At 36.3% G+C, this 15,967-nt stretch overlaps 1 protein-coding gene across 1 annotated transcript in view; it reads right to left on the reverse strand.

The window, feature by feature from the left end:
* HCRTR2 (hypocretin receptor 2) overlaps window positions 1–15,967 on the reverse strand; it is a 104,192-nt gene that overhangs the window by 26,530 nt on the left and 61,695 nt on the right. The window contains exons 2-3 of the mRNA XM_037844008.1: window positions 6,398–6,576; window positions 1,196–1,439 (exon numbers count right to left, since the gene is read on the reverse strand). Coding sequence (XP_037699936.1) covers window positions 1,196–1,439; window positions 6,398–6,576 — 423 coding nt within the window. The remainder of the gene's footprint in view (window positions 1–1,195; window positions 1,440–6,397; window positions 6,577–15,967) is intronic.

Consider the following 15,967-nt stretch of genomic DNA (forward strand, 5'->3'; position numbering starts at 1 on the left):
TGAAATAATCCCAGTGTCTTTTCAATTTTAACTTAGTATAATGAAAGCATATATCTAATTTTTGAGTTACTGACTTTTTCTCCTTTCAATGTTCCAATGAGAGTACCTAGGTTGAAATTTTCATAAATTCAAAGATTCAAAAATTTTTAAATGACAGATATATAAACACACTTTGGGGTATATTGCTTTTACAATTATATTTCTAATAAACATGAACACTTACCAATGTTCAAATTCCCCAAATATGAGCCATTGTTTTATACTTATCCGAAAGGGGCCAGATTCTTTTCCTCAGATTTCATGTGATAATTTTGTGCCTAATGCATTTTATGCTGCAATGCAGAGTTATTTTACTGTTCTGTCTCTCTTTGCTGTGCCCAGATGTGTGCTATCAGCAGGCATTGATAGACGTGCTCTTACTTTTACTTACACAAGGACCTCAATGTCTCTGGTGCAGAGAGTTGGGGAGCAAAGGATCATAAGGCCTCCAAATTTCTGTGTGTCTAAATTTCAATGGCATATATATCAAGATGTAAAACTAGAAAGGATTCATAACTGAAATAATCTTAAATAAAATAAGAATCATCCTAATGGTAAAACTCCTCTAGTTAATATATTATGAGCATAGAAAGCAAGTTTAGACAATTTGACTCAGACATAGCACAGGTGCACAAACCCACCTCCAGTTATGTTCCCAGGCAGGATGTGGTATTTAAAAGGAAAGATCCCATTGTATTTGAAGCCCATTAGGGAACCTGACATGAGGTAACACCATCTTAAAAAATGTGAATCATTCCAAAATACATATCTGGATTTGTGTAACTGCTTTTTGTTTTAAAGCATTTAAGAAAATCTTTAGGCTGTTTTAAAGCATTAAAAAAAAACAACAACAACAAAAAATCTTGTTTTAAAGCATGTAAGAAAAACTAATATAACCAAATCTGAATTATGGAATAAACTCCTCCTTTCATTCCCTATCTAAAAATTATGGAAATTGGAAAATAGTGCATGGCATTTCCAAAGGACCCAGCAAGGTGGTGCTATTCTGAGAAATTGTTTGGGGTTTCAAGTTTTGCAAACGATGTTAACAAATGCCAATAAAATATACAAGCTAGCTTTACAGTGGCTATGCTAACCCCATTTTTAGATTGCAGCTGTAATATAAATGTAAGCTTGTGGGCCATAATATACTTACCGCCCCAGCGCTCATCACACACTGTAAAGAGAGTGGTTTTATTGGCTAAGCCAGGAAGCATGGTGCTACACTCCATGACGATGGCCTGAGGAATCATTATAATGCAGGAGACGATCCAGATGATGACAATGCTGTTCCTAGCCCGCTTAGCTGTGCTCTTAAACATCAGAGGGTGACAGATTGCATACCATCGATCCAAGGCAATGCAGCTCAGTGTGAGGACAGACACAGAGACTGACACGGTCTAGAGAAAAAATTAATGTCATATAAGATAATCACTGGGTCTTAAATGGATCACTCAATATTTTTACCATATTAGAAAGATAGTCACAACAGATAACCAGATTCAAAGTTGCCTAAAAGTAACTCATTCAAGTGCTTTCTATTAAAGAAAGTTGTGCCAAAAAGACAAAATTTTAATATTGGAAATGTATTAGAAAAATATGCATGTTTTATATTAAACATTATAAAGGTGCTGTGAAAACATTGCAAGCTCTTTTTTGTGCCAAGCGTTTTAATTTGGGATTCTTTGAAGAATTATTATCATTATTTTGTCTTGCAACTTTTTCATTGCTTGAGGAAATCATAGTTTCAAATGAGAAAAATAAAAACATTTTCAGTCTGAACTGGAAAACTTTCTTTTACTTTCTCATAGAGAATAATATGACATCTCTTTATTTTATATTATCATAATTAGTTGCAATTGCATTTAGTTAGCTTTTTTGAATAATGGATACCTCGAGTCATGTTTTCAAATACATGCATCAGTTCATTTCCAACATGTCCCACACAAAGGAAGGCATGAGCCATATCAAAAGAGAATTCTATACATGGATTTTTTTGCCACAGTTTGCTCAATACTGGTATAAGCAACTTGCCTCTGAAAATCAGATAGGTCCACCTTGTCCAGATTTCTACATAATTAGCGATATCATAGGTGAATCTTTAACTTGGAATATGTTAAGCATGCCTAAAGCCATGTGGTCATTGGACTTAGAATGCCGTTTATATATTGTTTCATGTACTCTCCTATAATGCATAAATCCTTGGTTCTGAAATCCCTCTCCAATTCCACCCTTTAATACAAGCTCCCCTTCTCTTTCCTGTAATTTTTTTATTACGGGTTCCTATTTATTTTCTTCTCAGCACTTATCACAGGGTGTAACCATTTTGTTTAATTTACTTATATGTTCTCTGTCTCCTCTATTGGAAAAAAGCTTTACAGCAGGAGGGATGGCTTCTGTTTTTTTGTTGTTGTTGTTTGTTTGTTTGTTTCACAACTGTGTCCTCAGTACCTAGCACTGTGTTTGATATGAATAAAGTACTTAAATATTTTTTGAATCAATAAATAGTGGCAAGCTTTTAAGGAAATGGATGTGGTCTAGTTGTCTTCCTCTTTTTTCTGTATCCTAAGTTGTACTAATCTAAGGGCAGGTATCTCTGTTTTTCATATCAGGGCGTTGGATAATTTTTCCTTGTTTATGCATTGGCTGTAGTGCATGTGAGTGACAGAGATTTAAGAACCAGCACAGCACACAAGAAAGGTCTCTGGGTTAGGCATGAGGAAGATACGTGTATTCTCTTCTTCCACCAGCTAGCTGTGTAATATTGGTTCACCCACTTTACAGCTTTAGGCCAAACATGTTTTTCTGTGCTGTGCAGAATAATAAAAAATAGTCATAGAAAGCAAAGGCTTAAGCTATGCCAAATTATTGAAGGCCAATTTTATTTTAAGTGTAATCTTAAAGTGCTGCACCTTATGAGGTCAGTTGATGACTCCTGGGGGAATCCTGGTGCTACCTTGGAGTGCCTTCAACCCTCCTTCTCAAATCAATGCCCCCACCTCCATTTCTGCCTTGCAGAAGAGCCAAGCACCCAGGGACCCTCAGGACAATCACTGACCTGGGAACAGAACTGTGGCAATCTAGGTCTGTACAGTCGACTTTTCATAGCTGTTGGGCCAGGGCTAGATTCACCATCGCCAGCAATTAGAAGGGTAATGTTCATCAAAGTTTAGTGGTTTCTATTCATGAAAACTTGTCATACATGGTGAATGGGATGGATATAGAATAGTTCAAATTGGAACATCATTTCTAGTATTTTCCTCTAGTATTAGATAGTAATAATCAATTCAGATCAGTTTGCTTGAAAGAATGACATCCAGTGCCAACAATGAACCAGGGCACAGTGCCCTCTCTTCCTCATGACAAATGAGAGAAAAGGCTTCAAGGGTAATCTAACTGTGGAACCCATGGATGGACCCTTGACAATTATTGATTTAACACTCACTGTTTCGGCTACTATATTTGCTGATTTATAATACATATAAATATACAATAAGCATCCAATTTATGAGATTTGGGGATGATATAAAATTGCATGTTATCACAAAGGATTATAAAGGAGAGGTTTGTTGCTGCTCTTCACTTCTCGGAGTACACTTCTAGGTGCCTTTTTTTATTTAGATTCAAGTCAGCATGAGAGTGAATCATTTGAGAAATTACTGTAGTGTGGACTATGAATGTTATGGGTGAAGCAGAGTGAGAGGATGGGGACTTTCTTCTGCTTTCAGGTGTTTGATCTTTCACCTATACTATGACCACACTGTGAAGGGTTACTATTTGGAAACATTTCTGATGGGGAAGGACTTCAGAGGCCCATGACAAGTAGAAATGGAAACTTTGCTAAATCATAGATTTGAATGAAAAGTACTAAAGTTTGGATAATGGGAAAAAGTGTGACTGAGAGAGTGAGTGAGCCTGTCCAACCACCCAGCACCTACCACCCCGTTGACTTTTCTTCTTCTGTTCCTGGCATGTCCTATGCAGAGACTCTTGTGCACTGAAAAAAAAATCACTGTGAAGTAGCCAACTGCTTCTGTCAGTGTTGGAAGTGAAATGAAATATATGATAATTTTCCAAGAAATACATGATAATTTTTCAACAACTAGCCTAATAAATGTTAATGGCCTTGAATTTATAGAATTACTTGAGATGCAAAAGGGTCATTTTAATTATTCAGCTAAGCTTTATTACAGTTGTGAGATTTTAAAGATTTTTTAGAGTGTGTCAAATTGTTTCAGTACATCACTCATAAATGTACAGGTTGTATTGTATTGCACTTAGAAGAAAAAAACACATATCTTAAAATTAGTAGATTTCCAGAGGATCTATAATACAACTAAGCACCCTGAAAAATTGACTTGACATTGTATGATATTGTATTCAAACAGGACATAAATATCATATCAGGGATAAAAGGCATCAATTTTGAAATATCAACTTAGAGAAAAAAAACTACTCAAATTTAAATTGTAGGTTTATTGCCTATTGGTAGTCTTATTTCAAAATGGGAAAATTCCATGGAATAGGGGTAAGAAATACTAAGAAAACTTGGAGACCCTAGTTTTGCCAGTGTACCAATCTCTTTGCACATTGATGACTTTTCATTAAAAAGTAATGTTGAATGAGGTAATGGATGACTCTAGTCCTTTCCAGCTGACTCTGATCTTGTGGTTAATCAGTGGTTTTCTTTTTGCTCCATGAAGAAGATCAACTGAGGAATATCGCATAGATAGTATTTATAGAGAAGCAGACAGATACTCTCAGGGGATGAAGATGTTCCTTTAATTGTAGTTCATGTTAATGAGTTGTGTTCTATGTAGGAGCATATGAATAACTGTCAAGAGAGGAGCTCCATGCCCTACATCACTCACGTGTTGCAGGCTGCTCCCAGTCTGTCCTCTGGGGCTTATAGGAGTCACTGGTATACCCAATCCAGTCTACAGTAGGCAGCTCCATGCATTGCAACAGGACTCCAAGCACCCCAGGGTGCTGTCCCCTCCTTCCTCATCCTATTCCCACCAGGGAATCATCTGGGTCACAGAGAGCATGAAATGTTCTCAGTCATTTGAAGGTTCTGGGCAACTGGAGTCATCTGAAACTTAAGAGAATCCCCAAGAGTTCCCCCAGGTGACTACTGGAGCCAAGCAAAATGAAATAGTTTGCTGGAAGTACTACAGAGATGATAAAATATTAGAATTCTCTGCTACTTACCATTTCCCTTGTGTATCCAGGCAAACACTGCCACAGACATTTCTTACAGATTTTGGTTCTATGAGGATATTTTTTTCTGTTGCCCAATGTACTGTTTCTCTCAAAACAAAAACAATTTGCTACAGGTCATGTTTGTTGCCTCCCCCAATTTTTGGTTATTTGGAGCCTCTTTTGTGTGCCCTCTTCCAGACTTATTATCACCACCTGAGTGGTTGGATGAATTAAGGACTGAGTGAGGGATGGCCATGAGAAAACAAGTAGAGAAAGTGGCAACCCTCCACATTGCCGCCCCAATTTCTACAAGGAATCTGTCTCTTTGGGTCCTGATTCTGTGGCTACTGGCTTGGGAATCATTTCTTCAAAGCTTTAAGAGCTACTGGAAAATCAATCATAAAATTTACTCTCTAAAAATGTTTGTTTTCACTTTCTAGTAGGGTGATTAGTTGTGCAAAGGCTGCTTTCCATAAGAAGTAATAAAACACCTATTAATGATAATGAAAAGATAATGACATGTTTACTGAGAACCTACTACGTTTTTATAAGATCACTATCTTCCAGAGGTGCCAAGTGATTTATGTAAATTATTTGAGTAAACTGTCACAACAATCATATGAAATAGCTATTGTAAAAACTGCTATCCTTTTTAAATAAGTTAATGACAGAGAGTTTATGTATTTGTATTTGGTAAGATCTCACACAATCAGTGAAATCTGTTAGTTTGACTTCAGAATCCACCCTAAAACCTTTTCACTGTACTGCATTTGACCACGTGGCTTTGAATTTCCCAGTATGAAATGAAATCACTTATAAAAACAGACCTCCTTCAATTAGTTCACTTGGGAGAGGCATCAATTATCAATTTGCTAAAATTCCTTATTTCACAATGGGAAAATTAGGGACCATAGAAGTAAAAGGTTTGTGCAGCACCTCTTGGTGACTTAAGGACTTCAGTTGCTTTATTTGTACCCAGAACATAATTTGTTCTCCAAGAAAATCTCAACTATTATTTTTCTTAAGGTTGACAATTCCTTTGGCAAGTGTATTTCTTCCTTAACTTACTAGTTAGTTTACTAGAGAAATGTGACCATGATTGAAAACACTTTTTTTTCAGTAGTTTTGTGTGTGAACCCATGTGAAGAACAATTACCTGTAAGTAAGGAATCACTTTACAGAGGGACTGTCCAAAGAACCAGGTCTCAGTGATATCCACGACCAATGTGGCTGGAAGGCAGGTGATGGTCACGAGCACATCGGCAAGAGAAAGGTTGACTATGAAGTAGTTGGTTACTGTCCTCATATGGTGGTTCTTCCACACTGCCACACAAACTAGTTTGGAAAGAAAAGCAATAGTAACTAGGCAAAAAACATAGGTGCCAAGAAGGAAACGCTGTAGAGCTAATGAATACTCCTGAAAAGTCCACACATAATTATTGAAAAGGTAAGATAATTAGGGCTGTGTTGTATTTTCATTGACTAGTCAATTATTGCAAATACTGACCGCATGCTTAAAATCGGTTCATTTACTTCCCAGGATATTTCCCAATGGACCATATGACTGTGTTTATTTTTATTCAGTTTTTAATTGCGAGTCCCAGAAGTTAATGAACAATCTTTGATTCATCTTTTTATTCCCTCAGTACTCAGTATGCAGTAGATTCTCAAGAAATATTTGCTGAGTTCAGATGAATTAGGAGCCAGCTATTGCTATTTTCTAACGAACTGTGTTCATCTCATCTATGATGTTGACCCATATCTGCCCCCAATCTCTGCATTTGGGACTTTTAACAGATGAGGGGACTTAAAAGACAAGAGTCAACAATTATTCAGCCCTTACTATTGCCAAATACTGAGCTAAATGGTTCAGATTCAGATACTTAGTTTGTTTAATCACAACAACAACCAAAAGGGAAGATGTAATTACCCACATTTTACAGATGAGGTAACTGAGACACAGGGAATTCATGGGACTTACCAAAGGACAAATGGCTCATAAAACAAATAACTACAGTTACCAGTGATATTTATTAACTACTTGTGAAAAGCTAGTCTTCACTTTCCAAGTTGCTTCCTTTCGTGAAAGCAAAGGAACTGTAACAAAACACATAAAAGCTTTAGGCACTCAACCCTCTCTCCTTTCTGTTACCCTTGATGGTCTCTAAACATCAGCTCGAATCAAACATACTTTTCAATACTTTCACAGCCAGGCATATCTCATTGTCTCTCAGTATATCCCTATGTTTAAAAGCTTTGCCATCTCATTCAGTTGCTCTTTACTGAAAGAACACCTAGTTTCTCCTGTCTCTGTCCTCCCCCGTCTGGTTTATCCAGAGGTTACATAATAACGGGATCCATAATTATACAGGTGCAGCACTGCTACCTGTATCTACTGATGACTTTGATTCACTGAAACTTAATATGAATGTGCCTGGGGTGTCATTAACCTGTCAGAGCTGTCACCTCCCACCCAAATGATGCAGTGATTAGTAACCCTATATAGTGAAAAAAATAAAAGCATATTTTGTTAAGTCTAAGTTGCGAAAGAGATTTTCTTTTTGCCAGTTATTTACCATTGATTGTTTCATATGCTAAAAACCTGCTTTCACTAGCTCCAAAAGCTGGAATTGCTCTTCAGCCATCAACAGATCAACAGATGCCAATTGAATAGAATGCCAAAATATTCGATAATTTAATTTTGAAAACTTCACATCATCTTCTTCTTACTCCAGCATACTAGTACCCTGTGCTGGCTTGGAGCTGTTATGTACCCCAGAAAAGCCATGTTCTTTTAATCCATTCTTGTGGGGCAGACCTATTGTGGGTGGGACCTTGTGGTTAGGCTATTTCAATAGAGATGTGACCCAGCCCATTCAAGGTGAGTCTTAATCCTTCTCTGGAGTCCCTTATGAGAGGATAAAAGGCAGAGACATTTTGGAGACATCCATTGAAAACCAGAACCCTAGAGAAAAACACACACAGAAGCCCAGAGACATTTTGGAGAAAGCCACTGAAACCAGAAGCTAAACCCCAGAAAAAAGGACCAGCAGACTCTGTCCATGTACCTTCCCATGTTACAGAGGAACCCCAGATGCCATCAGCCTATTTTCAGAGAAGATATTGTCCTGCCAATGCCTTAATTGGGACATTTTCATGGCCTGAGAACTGTAAGTTTGTAACTAATAAATCCTCATTGTAAAAGCCAAACCTTTTCTGGTATATTGCATTCTGGCAGCTTAAGCAAACTGAAACATACCCTAAAGCTTATCCACAAGCATACATGCACAAACCCATTCTAAAAGTTGACTGAGATATTATTACAGCTTGTTATGAGAAAATGGACAAAAATATCACCCTGCTGGTACTTGGTCAACAAATGGCCCAAATGGCACAAATTTGGATCTTGAAAAGATAACATGACTTTTTAAAAATACAGTTGGTTCTAGTTTGACTTTCAACTCTTCATATTTTAGGGTCAAGGAACCATAGCAATGGGGAGACAGGGTTAGTGCATTAGGTCTGATCAATATTAAAGCAGTATTTTCAACAATCCCTTCTGTATTACTTACTAGTGACATGCCATGTGCCATGTTCTAATCATTTAAAATATTAACCAATTTAATCTCCATAATAATACTATGAGGTCAGTACTACTGTATCCTCATTTAACACATGGGAAATTGAAGACGGAGACATTAATGAATCTTCCCAAAACCAAATAGCTAGTAAGTGGTAGAGCTTGGATTCACACTTTATGTACCATCTTATGCCATCCTTATATGCCCTTTATTGAAGTAGAAGATGAAGGGGAAGTTACCGATCTCTAATTTACAGGGCTTTAACATAGGATCATAGAATAGTGGAGTTTGAGATTATTCAGTCTAACCCGCCATCTGAAGTGCCTCTGCAGTATCCCTCATCACCCTATCAACCTGCTTGAATATCTTTAATGGTAGAGAATTCACAACATGCTAAAGCCCTTGAGTTCATTTGGTGGTGACTTTAACTACTAGAATGTTCTTGTTTATGTTGAGCTGAAATCTGATTCTCTCTCAGTTCCACTCACCGGTTCTTAATTCTTTCCTGGAACCCAATGAAGAAACCTAATGTATTTTTCTATATTGTACCCATTCAAATATTTGAATTCTACTCTACGCCATTTCACAAGTCTTTGTTTCTCCAGGCTAAGTATCTGTAGAGCCTTCATATTCACTTTATTCTGAACAGACTCTGGATTATCAGTACCTTTTTCTAAATGAACCATCCACAACTCCACACACATCTCAAGGTGCGGTCTAACCAGGGCAGCAAAGAGCAGGGGGATTGCTTTAATCACTATCTCTCTGTTAAGACAGCATAAGTTCATGTTAGCTTTCTTAACAGCCAGACTTTTTTGGGATCATATATATATATATACAATTACTACAATGGGGTTCCTTTGTGTAGATGTTAGATAAAATGTTTTCTTATGAATCCTGGGAAGAATAAAAAGAAAATAGAGAAGGAAACTTATAAAGAACATTATTGGGACAATTGGATAAATCTGAATTTGGACTTTATATTAGGTAATATTATTGTATCAATTTTTAATTATCTTAAGTATGATATTTAACATTATGCCCATTCATATAATTAAAGACCATGGCTATGCTTACTTTCCAAGCCTTTGCTCCTCTGGACTAAATATCACCAGACTCTTCATGTATAATAGTAGCATTTTTTTTTTTATCCCTCATCACCTTGGTCTTTCTATACTAAACACTCTCCAGATCATCAGTACCTGTCTCGATATGAGCCACCCAGAAGTGTATGCACATCTCCACGTGCATGTCTCTTAAATTTGTGTGGGGAAAATATTCATTTGTTCATTCACTCAGTCATTCAAAGTATTAAGAGTACAAGGTAAACTCCCTGCCCTCCACCCCAGCACATCAAGTTTACACAAAGCTAAACATACCCCGTTTTCCTATAAACTCATCCGGGACTTTCTATTTCTGTCAACTATAATTTCCTTCCTTTTCATCCCCAGTAACTTAAGCTTGAAATCACCAAAATATTTCCTTCCTCTATCACTTTTTTTTCTATTTCTACTGCAGATACCTATGTCAGATTAGCTTAACTTCTCCCTATATCCTACCTGTCCTTACTCTGTCCATTTTATCCATTACTGTCATTCACTCCAGTTATAAAACTCATTCATTTTAATAGGAGCTCTCTTTTTCTTCTGGACTTAAATACACAATCCTCAGATGGCCGTTCTACCATTGGATTCTAGTTGAATGTTCCCTCTCTACTTGCAATATTCTCTGTAAAATACTCACACTTTCCATGCCCAGGCCATTGCTTATGTCATTCTGCCTGGAAATGCCCATACTCCATTTCAACCCCTTTTCACCAAATTCAATACTATCTAAAACCAACCAACACACAAGGGCAAAAAGTTGTAACTTCATAAAAATCTTTCCTAATGAGCCTAACTTAACAAGGCTTCTTTCTTCTTTGAAACCCTATCATGCTTTGTATTTCACCTGGTCATGAATCACATTCTGCAATTATTATGGATTATTATGGTTATTTTGTGTATTTTTTCTTGACTCCCTACTGGTACAAGAGCTCTTTATCATTGTAAATTGCCCTACTCTTTCTCTTATTCTTCTTAGCTTCTATAGCTTTTCTGCAAACACAAACACTGATTAGCATATATTTTGCAATAAGTATTCATGGAAGAGATTTGCTTAGAAACTTATGGTATGTTGCTGCCGTTGACACGGTATATTGTCCCATGAGCTCCTTTAAAATGAAAGAAAAACACCAATGGTTGAATGCAACATTTATTTTCTTCATCCTTTAAGAAAAATCTGAAAGATGATAGAGAATTTATTTGCTTTTCAATTATTCTCTTGGACATAGGTAAACTATGGTCATCTATTCTCTGTACTCTGCCCTCTGATGAGCTTTGATAAGTCCCAAGACCTGAACTTGGTGCTGAATTACATCTAATTTTGAAGTCAGTTCTGTGAATGAACATGGTACACCAAGGTTCAGGTCCATTGGCAGCTACACTTCATTTGCCTCCACTAACCAAGAACAAGTAAGAGATGGTTGAGCACAAAGAAATGAAAAAAATTAACAGAAGGCAAGGGTGCAGATATGATGAAAATCCCCTTCTAACGTTGACTAGTCTGAAATAGTAATTTCTGAAAGAGGTGCCAGAAAGATTGAAAGAAAAAGAAAGTGCTTTGTTCATTTCTCTTTCACCCTCCTCATTTGGCTTCCCATCACTTCTCTTAAGAATCTGACAACATTTATTTCCTACTCCTTCTCTGCAGGACTGACAAATGGTAAGTGGCACAATATGCAAGGAAACTTATGTAGCCTGTGATACAAAGAGAGATTTTTAAAATAATAATCTTTATGAAATAACCTGAGCTATTTTATTGTATGTGCCAATGATTAAACTGGTTTTGATAAGAAAATATTAATTTAAAAAGGTCTTTCTCACTTAATCTGCACTTAAACTAGGTTTTCTTTAAATATCTAGTGGACTCCATATTGAACAAAGTCACTTTCTCCCTCAAATCAATACTTGCACTCAGAAAAATTTAAACTAATGTGATATACCTTTAATCTGCTGGGGCTATGACATAATTAAGAACCTGTAAATGCATAGGTGAGACTGCATCTCTTTTTAAACACATAGGACTTGAGATGTAAACTCATAATTGATTATGAAATATATAAAGATGTGACTGTGCACAGTACACTATTAGTACATTGCTGAACATCTTGAAAAGATCTGTACTATGTATGCCAATTTTATTTTAAGCATTTGCTAGTTTAATTGATTTTTGTAACATTAAAACAGGCTGTACAATGAAAAATAAAGTTTTTGAATACACAATGATCCCACTAAAAATCTTAAACACAGAATGCAAATGCTAGTTAATTAGTCATTTTATGAATGTGTTTTTTAAACAAAAGAAAATACAATTATTAAAAAATACTGTAGTTCCACCTTTTGCCACAAAGTGTCAGTGAAAGCATTTACAACTACTTACCTTTATAACTTCAGAGATAAGTTTTAAACATTAAATTAATATTAATATTTTTTATAATGTAAAAATGAACATATTAGTTTCAAGACAGATTTCCAGACAAAAGGAATCTCTAGGAAAGAAGGATAAAATGGCCAACATTTTCTAAATTACATACAAGTGAATGAGTGAAGGTGAAATAAAACATTTTTTTTTTTTTTGGAAATGAAAAACAGAAAGAAAAGCAGGTGAATACACATGAAAGATAGCCTATATTTAACCCCTGTCAGAAATGGATCAAGAAAGCAGGTCAAAGAATGGAGTCTCCCAGAATCATTACAGGGTGTGGACGTATGGGAAGTTGACCATCGGTGTAATCCTGACAGAATAAAGCAAACTCTCTCTGTTCCCAAGGCCTTTTCCTTTTTCTCACCTTCTCACCACTCCATCACCCTGACATTAACCTTCCTTCTTTCTATTATTAGTTCCATCCCCTTCCCTTCAAGGGTCAAAATACGGATATGCCTAACTCAATATCCCATTCCCCACCTGCATACCTTGGAATGGTTGTCTGTCAATGTCTATGTCTGCACTCAGAAGAATGGCACACAAATATACCACTTCTTTTTCTACAAGTCTGACAGATGGGACACTGCCAGGAAGCATGTCAGTGGTGTGAAAAGTGCCACCCAAAAGGCTATCTAATATTAATAGACAGCAATCATTTATAAAGTTATTATATATACACAAACAGCAACATGTTTAAAATGCTTTTCAATATTTTATATTCTCAGGAGAATATAAAAGTCTGTAATTTGACAACTGTTTTCTCCTTGGCACCTGCTCATTATGGGCAGGAATTCTCACGGAGATTAATGGTGTCACTCTGATGTTGATGCTTGTGGGGCAAGTTGGGAAATAATTAAAATATCATGATTAATAGTTTGTCAGGGAAGGGATTTAGAAAGAGCATCTCCACACACACAAGTGCGCAGGAAGGAATTGTGCATTGGAGAATGTTATAAAACTGAAATGCAAGGGAGATAATAGTGTACAGGAGTCTAGTCCAAAAATACATTCTTCAGAGAGAAAAAATACTATAAGAAAATTGGGAAGTTAAGCTTGACTTATCAGCTATTCCTTGATGGAATGATTCCTCTCAGGAAGAGGCTCAAACACAAATTGGCACCAAAGCTTGTATACCTGGCTGCCAGAAAGCAAATGAAACAGTGTGTTATTGATGCTATTCACAGGCCTTTAAGTCTGGCCTGAATATTTTTTTCAGGAAAAAAATCATCTTCGTGGTTACCCATGTCCTTTTACTCTTTGCGGGTAAATCATTACAGCCCCTTGCTGCCAGAGCAGCCTCTCTGAATTACACCTGGATTTCTACCCTATCCTCAAGAACTCTTCTGAGGCCTATGGTCAGTCCTTGTCTTTGACCTCTTTGCTTTAATTAACACACACAAACAACCTACCCTTCCTATGATGTTCGACTTCTGGTTATCTTACTACCTGCGATGAACTTTTTTGGTTTCCTTTGCAGAAATGCTTTCCCTCTTTATCCCCACACATAACAGCAACATTCTAGTCTTTTACTTCCATGCCCTCTCCTTAGTTGTTATTCACTCTCACTACTTCAATTCTTATCTCTAGGAAACAAATTCCCAAAGTTACAACACTGATTCTTTTCTCATTCTTGTTTTCCATACCAGAATTTCTCACCATGTTTTTTTCGTCTTCTAGATTTACCACTTTATTTCAAAATCAACTCATTTGGACATTGCCCTATAGGCTATGAAGATTTTAAACATGGAAGTGACAAGATCCTATTTCTATTTTATGAAGATGACTGAGGGTGAATGTGGAAAATATCCATACCTTTAAAATGGAAGCAAGGGGGCCAATTTTGAGACAGTTTTAGAATTCCAGGGAAACAAAGCAGTGACAAAAGAATGGGGAAACAAGCGAATGAATTCAGGAAGTAATAATGAGATTGAAAAATGAGACCTTGGTGAGGGATTAGATGTGAACATAGGGGAGTGAGAAGAATTGAGGACGATTTCCATGTATATTGCTTAGCAGTTGAGGATAAGAGCTTGATGCTCCCTGAGTTATGGGATAGAGGAGGCTTTATTTGAAATAATAAAAGATGTTGGATTCCATGTCATATATATTGAGTTTGAAGTACTTGTGTCTTATCTTGTGGCAATATCCACTTGGCATGTAGATTTGAGGGTCTGTATTTCAGTTACGGGTAAATATTTAGGGTTCATCAGCAGAGACATAGAGATTCAAGGCATTTGAGTGTATAACATCACTAAGAGAGACAGAGTAAGAAGGAAAGGACCTAAAACAGCTCCAGAGAACCATGCAATTTCAGTCACAGATGGGAAATATCCAAGAAGTGCCAGTTGTCTCCTGAAGTACTGAATATTATAATTCAGAAGTTTACATTGGTTTTGCTATTATAAAATAACTTCCATTTCTGGTAATGGCAGATAAGCTTATTACAGAACAAACTTCCCACCTAAAACAACCAAAAGAAGTACACATCTCTTTAAGATATTGGAAAGCTACCAAGGCAACAAGTAATATCCTGAAAAGAAGAATAAGGAGAGATGGGAGCCTGATAATCAGCACTACTTTTCTTCTCAAGGCTTTTTGCAATTTTTTAGCACCAGTTAAATGACTGAGGGAAAAAAAAAAGTGACAGCTGAGAAGATGAGAAGATGAGAAGTAGCTTGAGTAATCTTACCGGAGAGGGGACAACAACTGGATATCAAGGCCCATCAGGTAGATAAACAAATCTGGCTTTCAGCAGGACCCCAAATAGTAAAACTCCTAAGCTTAGGGAAGAGCTTACAATAAGCAAGAAGTCATACAAATCGATGCACAGCTTCAAATGCCTTCATTTAACGACGAGATAGAGGATTTTTTCCTCTAGTTGCCTGCCAGTTGCGAAAGCAAATTCTCTCGGGAAGAAGATAACATTATCTAGAGCATCAAATAATCTCTACAATTTTTATACAAACTGTCCCTCTTTCAATAAAAAATCATTAGGTAAACAAAAAAGTGATATCACATGACCACAAATCAATAAAAAAAAATAGAAATAATGCAGCATTCAGAAATTTTAAAATAATTGCATTGATATGCTCAAGATTAGATAATGTTATTGAAAATATCAGCAGAGAATGGGGAAAGATCAAAGAGAAATTTTAGAACTGAAAAATATGTTAATTGGAAACACAACAGATGGGTTTAACAGCAGATTAGATGGTCATAGTTGCCTATTAGGACTATACAAACTAATAGAAAATATCAAAACTGAAGAAAAGAGAGGAAAAATGTAAAAACACAGAAAATATATGAGTAATATATGGTGAAAATTTTAACATACCTGTAATTGGATTCTCAATATTTGAGTATAGAAGTAAACTAGGGCCAGAGTGATGTTTAAGGAGATAGCACATAAGAGCTATTACCCAAGAATTTTTCAAAAGTAGTAAAAGACATTTACCCACAGATTAAGGAGGTACTAAAAATCCTGATCAGGATAAATACAATAGAAAGGTACACCCATTTATGTCATGGTAAAACTGCTGAAAACTAGAGACAAAGAAAAATCTTAAAGCAAGGAGAAAAAATGCGTTTCCTTCAAGGCATCATAATAGTATTGACAGCTA

Source organism: Choloepus didactylus, chromosome 7, assembly GCF_015220235.1.
Source record: "Choloepus didactylus isolate mChoDid1 chromosome 7, mChoDid1.pri, whole genome shotgun sequence".
Lineage (NCBI taxonomy): Eukaryota > Metazoa > Chordata > Mammalia > Pilosa > Megalonychidae > Choloepus > Choloepus didactylus.